At 39.3% G+C, this 13778-nt stretch overlaps 1 protein-coding gene across 4 annotated transcripts in view; it reads right to left on the bottom strand.

Annotated features, from left to right (window-relative positions):
* DNM3 (dynamin 3) overlaps positions 1 to 13778 on the bottom strand; it is a 717102-nt gene that overhangs the window by 476329 nt on the left and 226995 nt on the right. For all 4 annotated transcript variants that reach the window (XM_023738465.1, XM_012557752.2, XM_004384112.3 and 1 more), the window contains exon 7: positions 931 to 1073. In XM_023738465.1, the coding sequence (XP_023594233.1) occupies positions 931 to 1073 (143 nt within the window). The remainder of the gene's footprint in view (positions 1 to 930; positions 1074 to 13778) is intronic.

The following is a 13778-nucleotide window of genomic DNA, read 5'->3' as shown; positions in this document are numbered from 1 at the left end:
ATGCATACTAACTGTTTAATGAGAAACTATTTGTTCTGCAAACCTTCATCTAAGGTCCAAAAAAAAAAAAGAATTATCTATGCGAGATCGAATTGACAACAGCAACTCAAAAGGTTTGATGGGAAGCCTAGGGGACAGTGAGTTGAAGAGAATGGTGATGGAATAATTTGGAAAAGGATAGTGAGAACAGCAGCACTACTGGAAGGATGTAATCAATGTCACTAAATTGTACATGCAGAAACTTTTGAAATGGTGTAACTTTGGCTATGTATATTTTCCCCCCAAAAAAAAAGGGTCCTCCCAGGTCGAGAAGGAAGAGTGTTGACATGTCATGGGGTTGTTAACCAATGTCATAAAACAATATGTGTAATGAGAAACTATTTGTTCAGTAAACCTTCGTCTAAAGTACAATAAAAATATATATAAAATAAATAAATAAACCACACGAAAAAATTGAAATAAAAAGATAATAAGTACAAGTGATATTAATAGAAACAGTTGTAAAACACAGATGACATTTCCAACAGGAAATATGCCCACTTCTGAAGACTAAGGACCAAAAAATATCTGTTGAATTATCACTACTGGCTTTATTCACTTACTGAATCCAATTTTTAAAACACAATGAAATTGGGCATGGGGTGGGCAAGTGGTTAAATTTACAATAAGAGAGTAAGATCAACAAATATTCTTCAAGAAAACAAAGTTTGAAGAGTTACAGTACAACATATACAGAGCCTCATATACTTTTCTTGCTTCTTCTGTAAAGCCTAGAAAAATAACATGGCAAACAGCCTGGGTCCTAGGCCTCTACTCTTCTCACCCTCTGCTCTCTCCTAAGGCTATCTCATTCCATCCATGGCTTCAATTAAAGAAAAAATAAACTGTAGAATTTAGTTAAAAATCCTGAGGAAGGGAAGGGTGACTCACTGCAGTAATGCTTTGGTCTTCCTGGTGGGGTCTTCTGGTTTGAAGTTTTTGTAGGCTTCTACTTCATGTTCTATCGACAGCAACTGTCCCTGTAGTTTGTTCCTGAAGTTTGGCAGGGTATCTCGAATGTGGTTGGTAAGTTGCTAAGTAAAACATAAGAAAAAATAATAAACACATATCACGCATTGAAGATCAATTCATGAGACAAAAATCAAGCTTCACTGTTTTTCTAATCATTCAATACTTTTGAAATCATATATACACTTGACAGTGACTGAGAAAGATAGAAAGGTGGTGGGAAGAAGTTCCAATTCTCCTCCACTGCCCTATGGGGATGTTCAAAGTTCTTTCCATTAGAGTCATTCATTTGGGCTATCTCTTTGTGTCTGAGAAAACCCTGTTAAATCGCAAGCAAAGTTACTAATGAGGCTCCCAATAATACCTTACCATGGATTGATTTATCAGATCACCTGCCTTACAAAGAGAAACCGTTAGGCAGAATGTGGCAGAAATGAAGGAAGTCTAGACTTACAGGCACTCCCTGGTGTCCTCAGAACTAAATATCTTACCACACTGGTGGACCTCAGGTAGCCAAGGGTGCCAAAGGTACCTGTCAGTTGTTAACTTTCTCTGCATTCTGCACTTTAGGCAGGTGCTTCTTCTTACCTCCACCTCGAGGTCCCAGATCAACACCTTCATCGGGTAGCATATAAAAAGCTCCTGAGCAAAGGAAAGCTCTCTCTGCAATTGACATTTCCACTGAGATCGCCTACTGGCACCTCAAGCTCAGTATGATGAAAAGTTCTCTAAGAGATTCCCTAATAGCACATGATTAATTAAGAACAAAGATGGAATATAAACTCTGACTATTTAGCTCCCAACCTTACGTTCTTTCTATTACAATGCAGTTAAGGAAAAAGTGTGAATTAAGAATGAAGTAAAATAAAAAAAAATAAAAAAAAGACAATCTTCTTGTCTTGAACTGCTTAAGTAATAAACTTGGAATCAGGGAAAAGAGAGAATGTAAACTTCCTAGAAATACAGGCAAAAGAGTAATAAGTTAAAAGTAAAGAGAATAAGTACACCTAGACTGAATAAGGAAACCATTTTAAATCATCTTTACGAGTTTAACTGAGGTTATCTGAGTACATCTACTCAATAAATCTATAGTTATTTAATTGTCAATAGTTCCTAACTATATTATTCTCATGCCCATATTGATGACTTACTGCTACTACCATGGCATGTGGCTCTGAAGCAGAAAACAAAAGGATGGAGAAGACTCATTCCCAGTAGAAATGTCACCAGAAACAAGCTTCCTAACTATAAGAGTAATAGCAATGGAGAGAAACCAGCAGCCAACTCACTGCCATGTGCATTGGTAAATAATAAGGATACTTGGTTTCCACATTTTGCTTCTCAGCTATATCAACAGCAAAGCAATACTGTGGACCACTGTTTCCTTTCTAAAACGCTTCTTTCCTTGGTTTCCAGCTCCTCATATTTCCCTGACCACTCTGGATATTCCTTTTCTATTTCCTTTGCCAACTCATCCTCCTCCACCAGAGCTGTAAATGTTGAAATTCCTCAAATCTGGGTCCTAGACCTCTACTCTTCTCACCCCCTGCTCTCTCCTAAGGCTATCTCATTCCATCCGTGGCTTCAATTAACATCCGAACACCTGTGGCTGCTAAAGTATCTTCTCCAGACCGGACTTCTTATCTTTGCTGCAGACATATATATCTGACCACCTGCTTGACTTCTCTTGGATAAGTCAGCAATGCCTCAACCTCAACATGTCCAAATTGAGTACCTAATCATCACTTCAGGGTTCCCATCTTGGTGACATCATAATGATCTAGAAACTTGGGTGTTATCTTTGACTTCACCTCTCCAGCACCCACTAGAGCTAATACATCCACCAATTCTAAGTTTCCTAAACATTTCTCAAATATGCTTTTTTCAACTCCAATATTCTTACCTAAGACCAAATTACCATCATTTCTCACTTTAACTCCTAACTAGTCTTCCCAAGTCTACTCTTTTTTTAAAATAATATTTTATTGAGTTTTTGGTGAAAGTTTACACAGCAAGTTAGATTCCCATTTGATAATTACCACACAAATTGTTCAGTAACATTAGTTAAATTTATCGCAATGTGTCCACATTCTCTTTAATTGTGCTCAGTTTGTTCCCTTTCCGTTACTCTAGTTTCCCTGACCCCTTATCTTCTCATCTTTGCTTTTGAGCAATTGTTGACATTTTGGTCTCATATTTGCGTTACTGTTGTTAGGTGCCGTCAAGTTGATTCTGACTCATAGTGACCTTATGTACAACAGAACGAAACACTGCACTGTCTCATACTGGTGGTTTTTAAGTAGGGAACCTATCTTACAGGTAATATCCTTTATTTTGTGTGCCACTCTGCTGTTTTGCTAAAAGGCGGTCTCAGGAGATAGGCTCAGTTCTAGGTTTAATGAGTGTCACAGGGTGATAGTCTCAGGGACTCCTCTGTCCTCTAATGTTTCACTACTTTGGACATGTTATCAGAGGGAATAGTCCTTGGAGAAGGACACCACGCTTGGTAAAATAGAAGGTCAGTGAAAAAGAGGAAGACGCTCAACAAGATGGACTGACACAGTGGCTGCAACAATGGGTTCAAGCATAACAGTGATTGTGAGAATGGTGCAGGACCAGGCGGTGTTTCATTCTGTTGTACATAGGGTCGCTATGACTCGGAATCAACTCGATGGCACCTAACAACAACATAACAAATGTGGAAGACCAATTAATGTAACTATTATTCAAATTTACGAACGAACCATTAGTGCCAAAGATGAAGAAACTGAAGATTGTTACCAACTTCTGCAGTTTGAAATTGATCAAACATGCAATCAAAATCCACTGATAGGAGGTAGAGCCAAGATAGTGGCTTAGTCACATGCATCATAACGTCCTCTTGTAACAAAGGCTCAAAAAAACCAAACAAAACAGAAACAGATAACAATCCAGGAACACTGAACATCAAAAAAGAAAGTCTAAGAACCGAACCAAACACTGATTGGAAGGAAAAAGTGCGTGAACACAGCAAAAGAAAAGTAACACAGATCAGAGGAGCTCAGCCAGCCGTCCCAGCCCAACTTGGCCATCTTAGGACAAAGCCAGCAGAGGCCTCGGGTGAAGAAATCAGCAAGGCAACTTCACAACTTTCCCAAAAGGGACAGAGAAACTCTACAGACACACACAGAAAGAAGCAGAGGGAGGGAGGGAGCCAGGATCCAGAACTGGAGATACTCAGGAGCGGCGGCCCCTAAGCTCAGGAGTAAGTGGTGTGCACTAGGCGGCGGGCCCACGGAGTGTTGTCAGGAGGTCTCCCACCCAGCCAGTCCCTAGGCGGGCCTCCTCCTCGCACTGGAACTGGGATAGGTCCCATTTGCTGGCTGCAGCAGACGCAAGGTGCCTCGACACCCACATATCCTAGCCGGAGGAACATACTCCTCACCCCATCCTTCTGATCAGAGGTAGCAAAAGGTCCTGTAACCCAACCACCTTGCCTGACTAGGGGACCAAAACACAATCTTCTCCTCTCCCCCCCATCCCACCCAACCCCATCCACTACCCTCCTTGTCCACTCAACGAGCAAGACTAGGCATGCACCTATGTGTATGCTTGCCCATCACCTAAACCTCCCAAGGGCCCAGTGAGGGCAGAGGAGGTGAGACAGCGAAAGAGCCCACCCACTGCTCCCTACTTCCCCCTACCCAGCACGGGGTGGAGAAGACATGACTGTACACGTACTCCTCTGCTGCCCCATTCTCCCTCCTTCCGCCCAGTGCAAGTCAGAGGCAGTGCCACTGTGCTCACATCTGCCAGGCATGACTCCCTCCCTTAACTCACCCAGTGGAAGATGAAGGAGCTGCTACTGAGGATGCATACCCTCATGGCCCCTTTCTCCCTCCCCAACCCAGCACAAGGCGGAGGCAATACCACTGTGTGTGCACCTGCCAAGAGCAATTCTGTCCATTAACTTGCCCAGTAAGGCACAGAGGAGCCACGACTGCACATGTATACCCCCTGAGGCCCTCTCCTCCCTCTCCCTGCCAAGCACAAGGTGGAAGCAGAGCTAGTGTGTGCGCATCCACCCACTGCACCCTTCTCCCTCTCCCTGGACACTGATAGGCAGATTCGGCGAAACTAAGCAAGCATCATCTGCCATTCCTTCCTCCATCCCCCCGCCCTGGAGGAAGCAGAGGCAGAGTAACTCCCCACCATCTATACCGCCCCAACTGGTGAGAGGTGATGACTACGCCCCCACTCGCCCACCACACCAGCCACTCTACCTGTATGGAGAGCATTATTCTCCAAACCAAAGACAGATAGAGGCCAAAGCCCAACCACCCCACCCTCAGCTGCTCTGCCAGACCAGTAACCAGAGACTCAAGCTCCCACACCTACCTGCTGCTCCACTTGCTCAGAGACAGGGAGTGCTCCAGCATAGCCGGTTCAGCAACCAGAGCACCATGCCAGCCATGCTTGCCAGGAATCATCAAAACAAAATGAAACAAAAAAACAGGACCCAGCAAACAATTATACAATTAAAAAATAAATCCAAAAGCCCCTAATGTCCGAGAGACAACAGACAATAGCAAAGTACCTAAAGAAGCAGACAAAATGGCCCCACCAAGTGACTAAAATAAAGAATCAGAAAACCTCTTTGAGGAAGAAAATGTAATGGAGCTTCCTGATAAAGAATTTAAAAGACTTATGTATAGAATCCTCAAAGAAATCAAGGAAAACAGACAAATCTATGGAAAACACAGAAAAAAAAAACAAGGAAAGCACAGAAAAACACTAGAAGAATTCAGGAAAACAATACAAGAACAAAATGACAAAACAGATAATTGGAAACCATACAAAAACAGCAACTAGCAATCAAGAAGCTTAACAATAAAATTGCAGAAATAGACAACTCAATGGAAAGTCATAGGACTAGAATCGAAACAATAGAAGACAGGATCAGCAGAATAGCAGACAAATCCCTTGACACTAATCTGTTTGAAGAATTGTCAAAACAAAGAATGAAGAAAAATGAAGAAAGCCTAAGAGTTATGTGGGACACTATCAGGAGGAATAACTTACACGTGATTGGAATCCCAGGAGGTGAACAGCACAGAGAGAATTGTTGAAGATTTGCTGAAGAAAACTTCCCTAATAGCATAAAAGACGAGAAGATAACCACCCAAGAAGCACAATGAACCCCATACAGGATAGATCCCAAAAGAAGAACACTGAGACATATCATAATCAAACTTTCCAAAACTAAGACAAAGAAAGAATCCTGAAAGCAGCTCGGGAAAAACAAAAGATCACCGACAAAGGAGCATCAATAAGACTAAGCTCTGATTACTCGGCAGAAACCATTCAGGCATGAAGGCAACGGAATAACATATATAAAAACTTGAAAGAAAAAAACTGCCAACAAAGAATTATATGTCCAGCAAAATTATCCCTCAAATAAGATGCTGAAATTAGGACATTTACAGATAAACAGAAATTAAGGGAATTTGGAAAAACCAGATCAACTTTATAAGAAATGTTACAGGGAGTCCTGTGGACAGAAAACTAACACTACCAGACAACAAACTGAGATTCAAACACATGATAACATCAGTCAGATATCAACCAAGATAAAGAACTCTCAAAAATAATATAAAGCTAAAAAACAGAAAACAGGGAGTCAGAGATGTCAATTTGCAACTGGTGACTACTTCAAAATGCAAAGGGGGAATAAAGGGCATAGGTTTAGATCTTCCACATAGAGAAGTCAAGGTGAAGTCAAGAAATAAGTGACTGCTTTACACTTAGGAAGATAAAGGTAAATTTCAGGATAACCGCAAAGAAAATAAACAAACCTACCCATCAAAAGATAAAAGAAGAAAATCATAAAGATTCAGTACTCACAAAACTAAAAATGAAAAAGGAAAAAAAAAAAAAAAAAAAAAAAAAAAAAAAAAAAAAACCCAGCAAACAATAACCAAAAAAAAACAGGAGTGGCAATATTAATCTCTGATAAAATAGACTTTAAGGCAAAATCCACAATAAAGGACAAAAAAGTACATTAAATAATGATTAACGGGTCGATCCACCAAAAGGACATAACAATAACAAATGAATATGCATGCAATGACTGAGCTCCAAAATACATAAAACAAACTAGCCCTGGTGGCACAGTGGTTAAGCGTTCAGCTGTTAACCAAAAAGGTCAGCAGTTCAAACCCATCAGCTGCTCCTTGGAAACCCTATGGGGCAGTTCTACTCTGTCCTATAGGATTGCTATGAGTCAAAATCGACTCGACGGCAACTGGTTTGGTTTAACAGTACTAAGAAGAGAAATAGACACTTCCACAATAATACTAGGAGAATTTAACACACCACTCTTGGTGAAGGACAGAACAACTAGAAAAAATCTCAACAAAGATACAGATCTAAATGCCACAATCAACCAACTCAACCTCATAGACATATACAGAATACTCCACTCAACAGTGGCAAAGTACACATTCTTCTACAATGCACATGGATAATTCACCAGAATAGACCACATTTTAGGCCACAAAGCAAGGCTCAATAAAATCCAAAACATCCAAATAATAGAAAGAATTTTTTCTGATCACAATGCTGTAAAAATAGAAATTAATAACAGGAAGAATTAGGAAAAAAATCAAATACATGAAAACTGAATAACACTTTGCTTTAAAACCACTAGGTAATAGAAGAAATTGAAAATGAAATAAAAAAATTCTTAGACTCAAATGAGAATGAAAATACAAAATACCAAAACCTTTGGGACACAGCAAAAGCAGTGCTCAGAGGTCAATTTATAGCAACAAATGCACAAATCAAAAAGAAGGGCAAAAATCAAAATATTAACACTACAACTCAAACATTTAGAAACAGAGCAGCAAAAGAAACCCACAGTCAACAGAAGAAACAAAATAATCAAAATTTGAGCAGAAAAAAAGAAAAGAAAAACAATGGAAAGAATCAACAAGATTAAAAACTGGTTTTGTGGAAGGATCAACAGAATTGACAAACTACTGGCCAAACTGACAAAACAAATACAGAAGAAGATGCAAATAATCCAAATAAGAAATGAGATGGGTGATATTATAACAAAACCAGCTGAATAAAAAGGATCATAACAGAATACTATGAAAAATTGTACTCCAACAAATTTGAAAACCTAGAGGAAATGGACAGATTTCTAGAAACACAACACCTACATAAACTAACACAAACTGAGGTAGGAAATTTGAACATACCCAAAACAAAAGAAGAAATTGAAGAAATCATAAAAGAATTCCCAACAACAACAACAAAAGCCTTGGCCCAGACAGCTTCACTGAAGAATTCTACCATGCAGACAAGGGTTGACACCAATTCTACTCAAACTATTCCAGAATATAGAAGAGGAAAGAATACTTCCAAATTCATGCTATGAAGCCAGTATAACCCTGACACCAAAGCCAGGCAAAGACACCACTGAAAAAGAAAACTACAAACCAATATCCCTCATGAATACAGATGCAAAAAATCTCAACAAAATCTCAGCCAATAGAACTCAACAGCATATGAAAAAAATAATACATCACAACCAAGTGGGATTCATACCAGGCATGCAAGGATGGTTCAACATTAGAAAATCAATCAACATAATCCACCACATAGATAAAACAAAGGAAAAGAATCACATGGTCATCTCAACTGAAGCAGAAAAGACATGTGATAAAGTTCAACATCCATTCCTGATAAAATTCTCAGCAAAATAGGAATAGAAGGGAAATTCTTCAACATAATAAAGGGAATTTATACAAAACCAACAGCCAACATTATCCTCCATGGAGAGAGTCTGAAAGCACTCCCCCTGAGAATGGGAACCAGACAATGATGCCCTTTATCACTACTCTTATTCAACATTGTATTGGAAGTCCTAGGGAAAACAATAAGCTAAGAAAAGGAAATAAAGGGCATCTAAATTGGTTAAGGAAGAATTTCATGGATGATATAATCCTATACATAGAAAATCCTAAAGATTCCACAAGAAAGCTACCGGAACTAATAGAAGGCTCAGTAAAGTGGTGAGATACAAGATCACCACACAAAAACCAGCTGGATTCCTCTACATCAACAAGGAGAATTTTGAAAAGGAAATTGGGAAAATAATACCATTTGCAACAGCTCCCCCCTCCAAAAAAAATTAAGTACTTAGAAATAAATCTAACCAGTGACATAAAAGACCTATACAAAGAAAACTACAAAACACTACTGCAAGAAACCAAAAGAGTCCTACACAAATGGAAAAACATACCATGCTGTTCGATAGGAACACTCAATATTGTGAAATGCCAATACTACCCAAAGTAATATATAGATATAATGCAATCCCAAGCCAAATCCCAACAGCATTCTTCAAAGGGATGGAAAAACAAGTTACTAGCTTTATATGGAAGGGAAAGAGGCTGTGAATAAACAAAGCATTATTAAAGAAGAAGAGCAAAGTAAGAGACTTCACACTATCTTATCTAAGAATCTACTACAAAGCCACAGTAGTCAAAACAGCCTGGTAGTGGTACAATAACAGACACTTAAACCAATGGAACAGAATTAGAACCCAGATGTAAATCCATCCACCTATGGACACCTGATCTTTGACAAAAGGACCAAAGTCCATTAAATGGGGAAGAGACAGTCTCTTCAACAAATAGCAGTGGCATAACTGGATATCTATTTGTAGAAAAATGAAACAGGATGCATACTTCACACCATACACAAAAACTAAGTCAAAATGGATCAAAGACCTAAACAAAAAACCTAAAACTATAAAGATCATAGAGGAAAAAATAGAGACATCACTCCCATCCCCACTGCCGTTGAGTTCATTCCAACTCCTAGTGATCCTACAGAACACAGTAGAACTGCCCAATAGGGTTTCCAAGGTGCGGTTGGTGGATTTGAACTGCCGAACTCTTTGTTAGCAGCCAAATGCTAAACCACTGCATCACCAGAGCTCCAGAGACAACACTAGGGGCCCTATTATATGGTCATTACCTTTTCCCTTTCAGTAAAGAATGTTGTTGAGATTTGTATCAAAATTGCATTGTATCTGTAGATTGCTTTAGGTGTTGGCGGTATTGTTAGGTGCCTATGAGTCAGGTTAGTTCCAACTCATAGCGACCCAATGTACAACAGAAAAAAACACTGCCCGGTCCTGTACTGTCCTCACAATCATTGTTACACTTGAGCCCATTGTTCCAGTCACTGAGTCAATCCATCTCATTGACGGTCTTCCTCTTTTTCACTGACGCTTCACTTAACCAAGCATGATGTCCTTCTCCAGGGACTGATCCCTCCTGATAACGTGTTCAAAGTATGTAAGACATAGTCTCGCCATCCTTGCTTCTAAGAAGCATTCTGGTTGTACTTCTTCCAAGACAGATGTTTGCTCTTTTGGCAGTCCATGGTATATTCAATATTCTTCACCAACACCACAATTCAAAGGCGTCAATTCTTTTGTCTTCCTTATTCATCATCCAGCTTTTGCATGCATATGAGGTGACTGAAAACACCATGATTTGGGTCAGGTGCACATTAATCTTCAAAGTAACATTTTTGCTTTTCAACATTTTAAACAGGACTTTTGCAGCAGATTTGTCCAGTGCAATGTGTCCTTTGATTTTCTGACCGCTGCTTTCATGGGCGTTGATTGTGGATCCAAGTAAAATGAAATCCTTGACAACTTCAATCTTTTTTCCGTTTATCATGATGTTGCTTATTGGTCCAGTTGTGAGGATTTTTGTTTTATGTTGAGGTGTAATCCATACTAAAGGCTCTGGTTTTTGATCTTCACCAGTAAGTGCTTCAAGTCCTCTTCACTTTCAGCAAGCAAGGTTGTGTCATCTACATAACGCAGGTTGTTAATAAGTCTTCCTCCAATCCTGATGCCCCATTCTTCTTCATATACTCCAGCTTCTTGGATTATTTGCTCAGCATACAGATTAAATAGGAATGGTAAAAGGATACAATGCTGATGCACACCTTTCCTGACTCTCAACCAGGCAGTATCCCCTTGTTCTGTTCTCATGAATGCCTCTTGGTCTACGTACAGGTTCCTCATGACACAATTAAGTGTTCTGGAATTCCCATTCTTCACAATGTTATCCATAATTTGTTCTGATCCACACAGTCGAATGGCTTTGCATTGTCAATAAAACACAGGTAAACATCTTTCTGGTATTCTCTGCTTTTAGACAAGATCCGTCTGACATCAGCTATGATATCCCTAGTTCCACGTCCTCTTCTGAATTTGGCTTGAATTTCTGGCAGTTCCCTGTTTATATACTGCTGCAACTTCTTTTGAATGATCTTCAGCAAAATTTTACTTGCATGTGATACTAATGATATTGTTCGATAATTTCTGAATTCGGTTAAATCACCTTTCTCGGGAATAGGCATAAATATGGATCTCTTCCAGTCAGTTGGCCAGATAGCTGTCTTCCAAATTTCTTGGCATAGACGAGTGAACATCCTCAGCACTGCATCCATTTGCTGAAACATCTTAATTGGTATCCCATCAATTCCTGGAGCCTTGTTTTTCACCAATGCCTTCACTGCAGTGTGGACCTCTTCCTTCAGTACCATCGGTTCCTGATCACATGCTAATTTCCTGAAATGGTTGAACGTTGACCAATTCTTTTTGGTATAGCAACTCTGTGTACTCCTTCCATCTTCTTTTGATGCTTCCTGCATTGTTTAATATTTTCCCTGTAGAATCCTTCAGTATTGCAACTCGAATCTTGAATTTTTTCTTCAGTTCTTTCAGCTTGAGAAATGCTGAGTGTGTTCTTCCCTTTGGGTTTTCTATATCCAGGTCTTTGCAAACAACATTATAATACTTTACTTTGTCTTCTCAAGCCGCCCTTTGAAATCTACTGTTCAGCTCTTTTACCTTATCATTTCTTTCATTCACTTTAGCTACTCGACATTCAACAGCAAGTTTCAGAGTCTCTTCTGACATCCATTTTGGTCTTTTTTTCTTTACTGTCTTTTTTATGACCTTTTGCTTTCTTAATCTATGATGTCCTTGATGTCATTCTACAACTTGTCTGGTCTTCGGTCATTAGTGTTCAATGCATTGAATCTATTCTTGAAATGGTCTTTAAATTCATGGGGATATACTCAAGGTCATACTCTGACTTTCGTGGACTTGTTCTAATTTTCTTCAGCTTCAACTTGAACTTGCATATGAGCAGTTGATGGTCTGTTTCGCAGTCCATCCCTGGCCTTGTTCTGACAGATTATATTGAGTTTTTCCATTGTCTCTTTCCACAGATGTAGCCAATTTGATTGCTGTGTATTCCATCTGGCAAGGTCCACATGAATAGTCACCGTTCGTGTTGTTGAAAAAAGGTATTTGCAATGAAGAAGTTGTTGGTCTTGCAAAAATCTATCATGTGATCTCTGACATCATTTCTATCACCAAGGCCATACTTTACAACTACGGATCCCTCTTCTTTGTTTCCAATTTTCACATTCCAATCACCAGTAATTATCAGTGCATCCTGACTGCATGTTCAATCAATTTCAGACTGCAGAAGTTGATAAAAAGTTGGAATTTGTATCGAGATTGCATTGTATCTATAGACTGCTTTAGGTAGTATTGACATTTTCACTATATTAAGCCATCCAATCCGTGAGCATGGGATGTCTCTCCATTTTTGTAGTTCTCTTTTAGTCTCCTGTAGTAGTGTTTTATAATCTTCATTGTGTAAGTCTTTTATGTCCCTGGTTAGGTTTATTCCTAGGTATTTTATCAGTTTGGGAGCTATTGCAAATGGTATTGTTTTCTTGATTTCTTTTTCAGAGTAGTCCTTGTTAGTGTTGAGGAACCCAAATGATTTTTGTGTGATGATCTTATACCCAACAACATTGCAATACTCTCCTCTTCCAGCAGTTTTCTTGTTGAATTTAGGGTCTTCTATGTATAGGATCATGTCATTTGCAAATAGAGACCGTTTTACTTCTTCCTTTCCAATTTGGACACTTCCTATTTCTCTTTCTTGTCTTACTGCTCTGGCTAGGAATTACAGTAAAATGCTGCATAAGAGTGGTGGTAATAACAGGCATGCTTGTCTCGTTCCTGTTCTCAAAGGGATGCCTCTTAGCCTTTCTCCACTGACTATAATGTTGGCTGTTGGTTTTGCATATACGCCCTTAATTATGCTGAGGAATGGCCCTTCAATTCCAATTTTGCTGAGTGTTTTTATCAGGAAAGGGTGTTGAATTTTATCGAATGCCTTTTCTTCATTGATTGATATAATCATATTGTTCTTTTCCTTTGTTTTATTAACGTCATGGATTACATTGATTGATTTTCTATTGTTGAGCCACCCTTATAATCCTGGCCCCATGTCCACTCTTGATCGTCCGGTCTGCAACCAACATAATCTTTTTAAATCTTCTATGATTCTGATAGTGTTATCACCCTACCTGGATCCCTTAAATGACTCTTCAGTGCTCTTAGAATAAGAGCCAAAATCCTTAACTTGGCATACAAACATTTACAGGATCCAGCCACTGCTGGATCTCCAACTTCATCTCCTACCAATTCACCCCTCATTCTCTGTCCTCCTGGCACAAAGACATTCCTTTCTGTTCCTCAAAATTGTCAAATCCTTTTCCAGTTTTTGCCATGGAAACTAAATTTCCTTCAGGGTCAGAGGTGTTGGTAACACTCAATCAGCAATAAAATAAACCTAGTTTCAAATTCAGTATGAAGATCCTTGAAGCAA

Source organism: Trichechus manatus, unplaced genomic scaffold (genome assembly GCF_000243295.1).
Source record: "Trichechus manatus latirostris isolate Lorelei unplaced genomic scaffold, TriManLat1.0 scaffold00117, whole genome shotgun sequence".
NCBI classification, from domain to species: Eukaryota; Metazoa; Chordata; class Mammalia; order Sirenia; family Trichechidae; genus Trichechus; species Trichechus manatus.
This window is presented reverse-complemented; position numbering and strand designations above follow the sequence as displayed.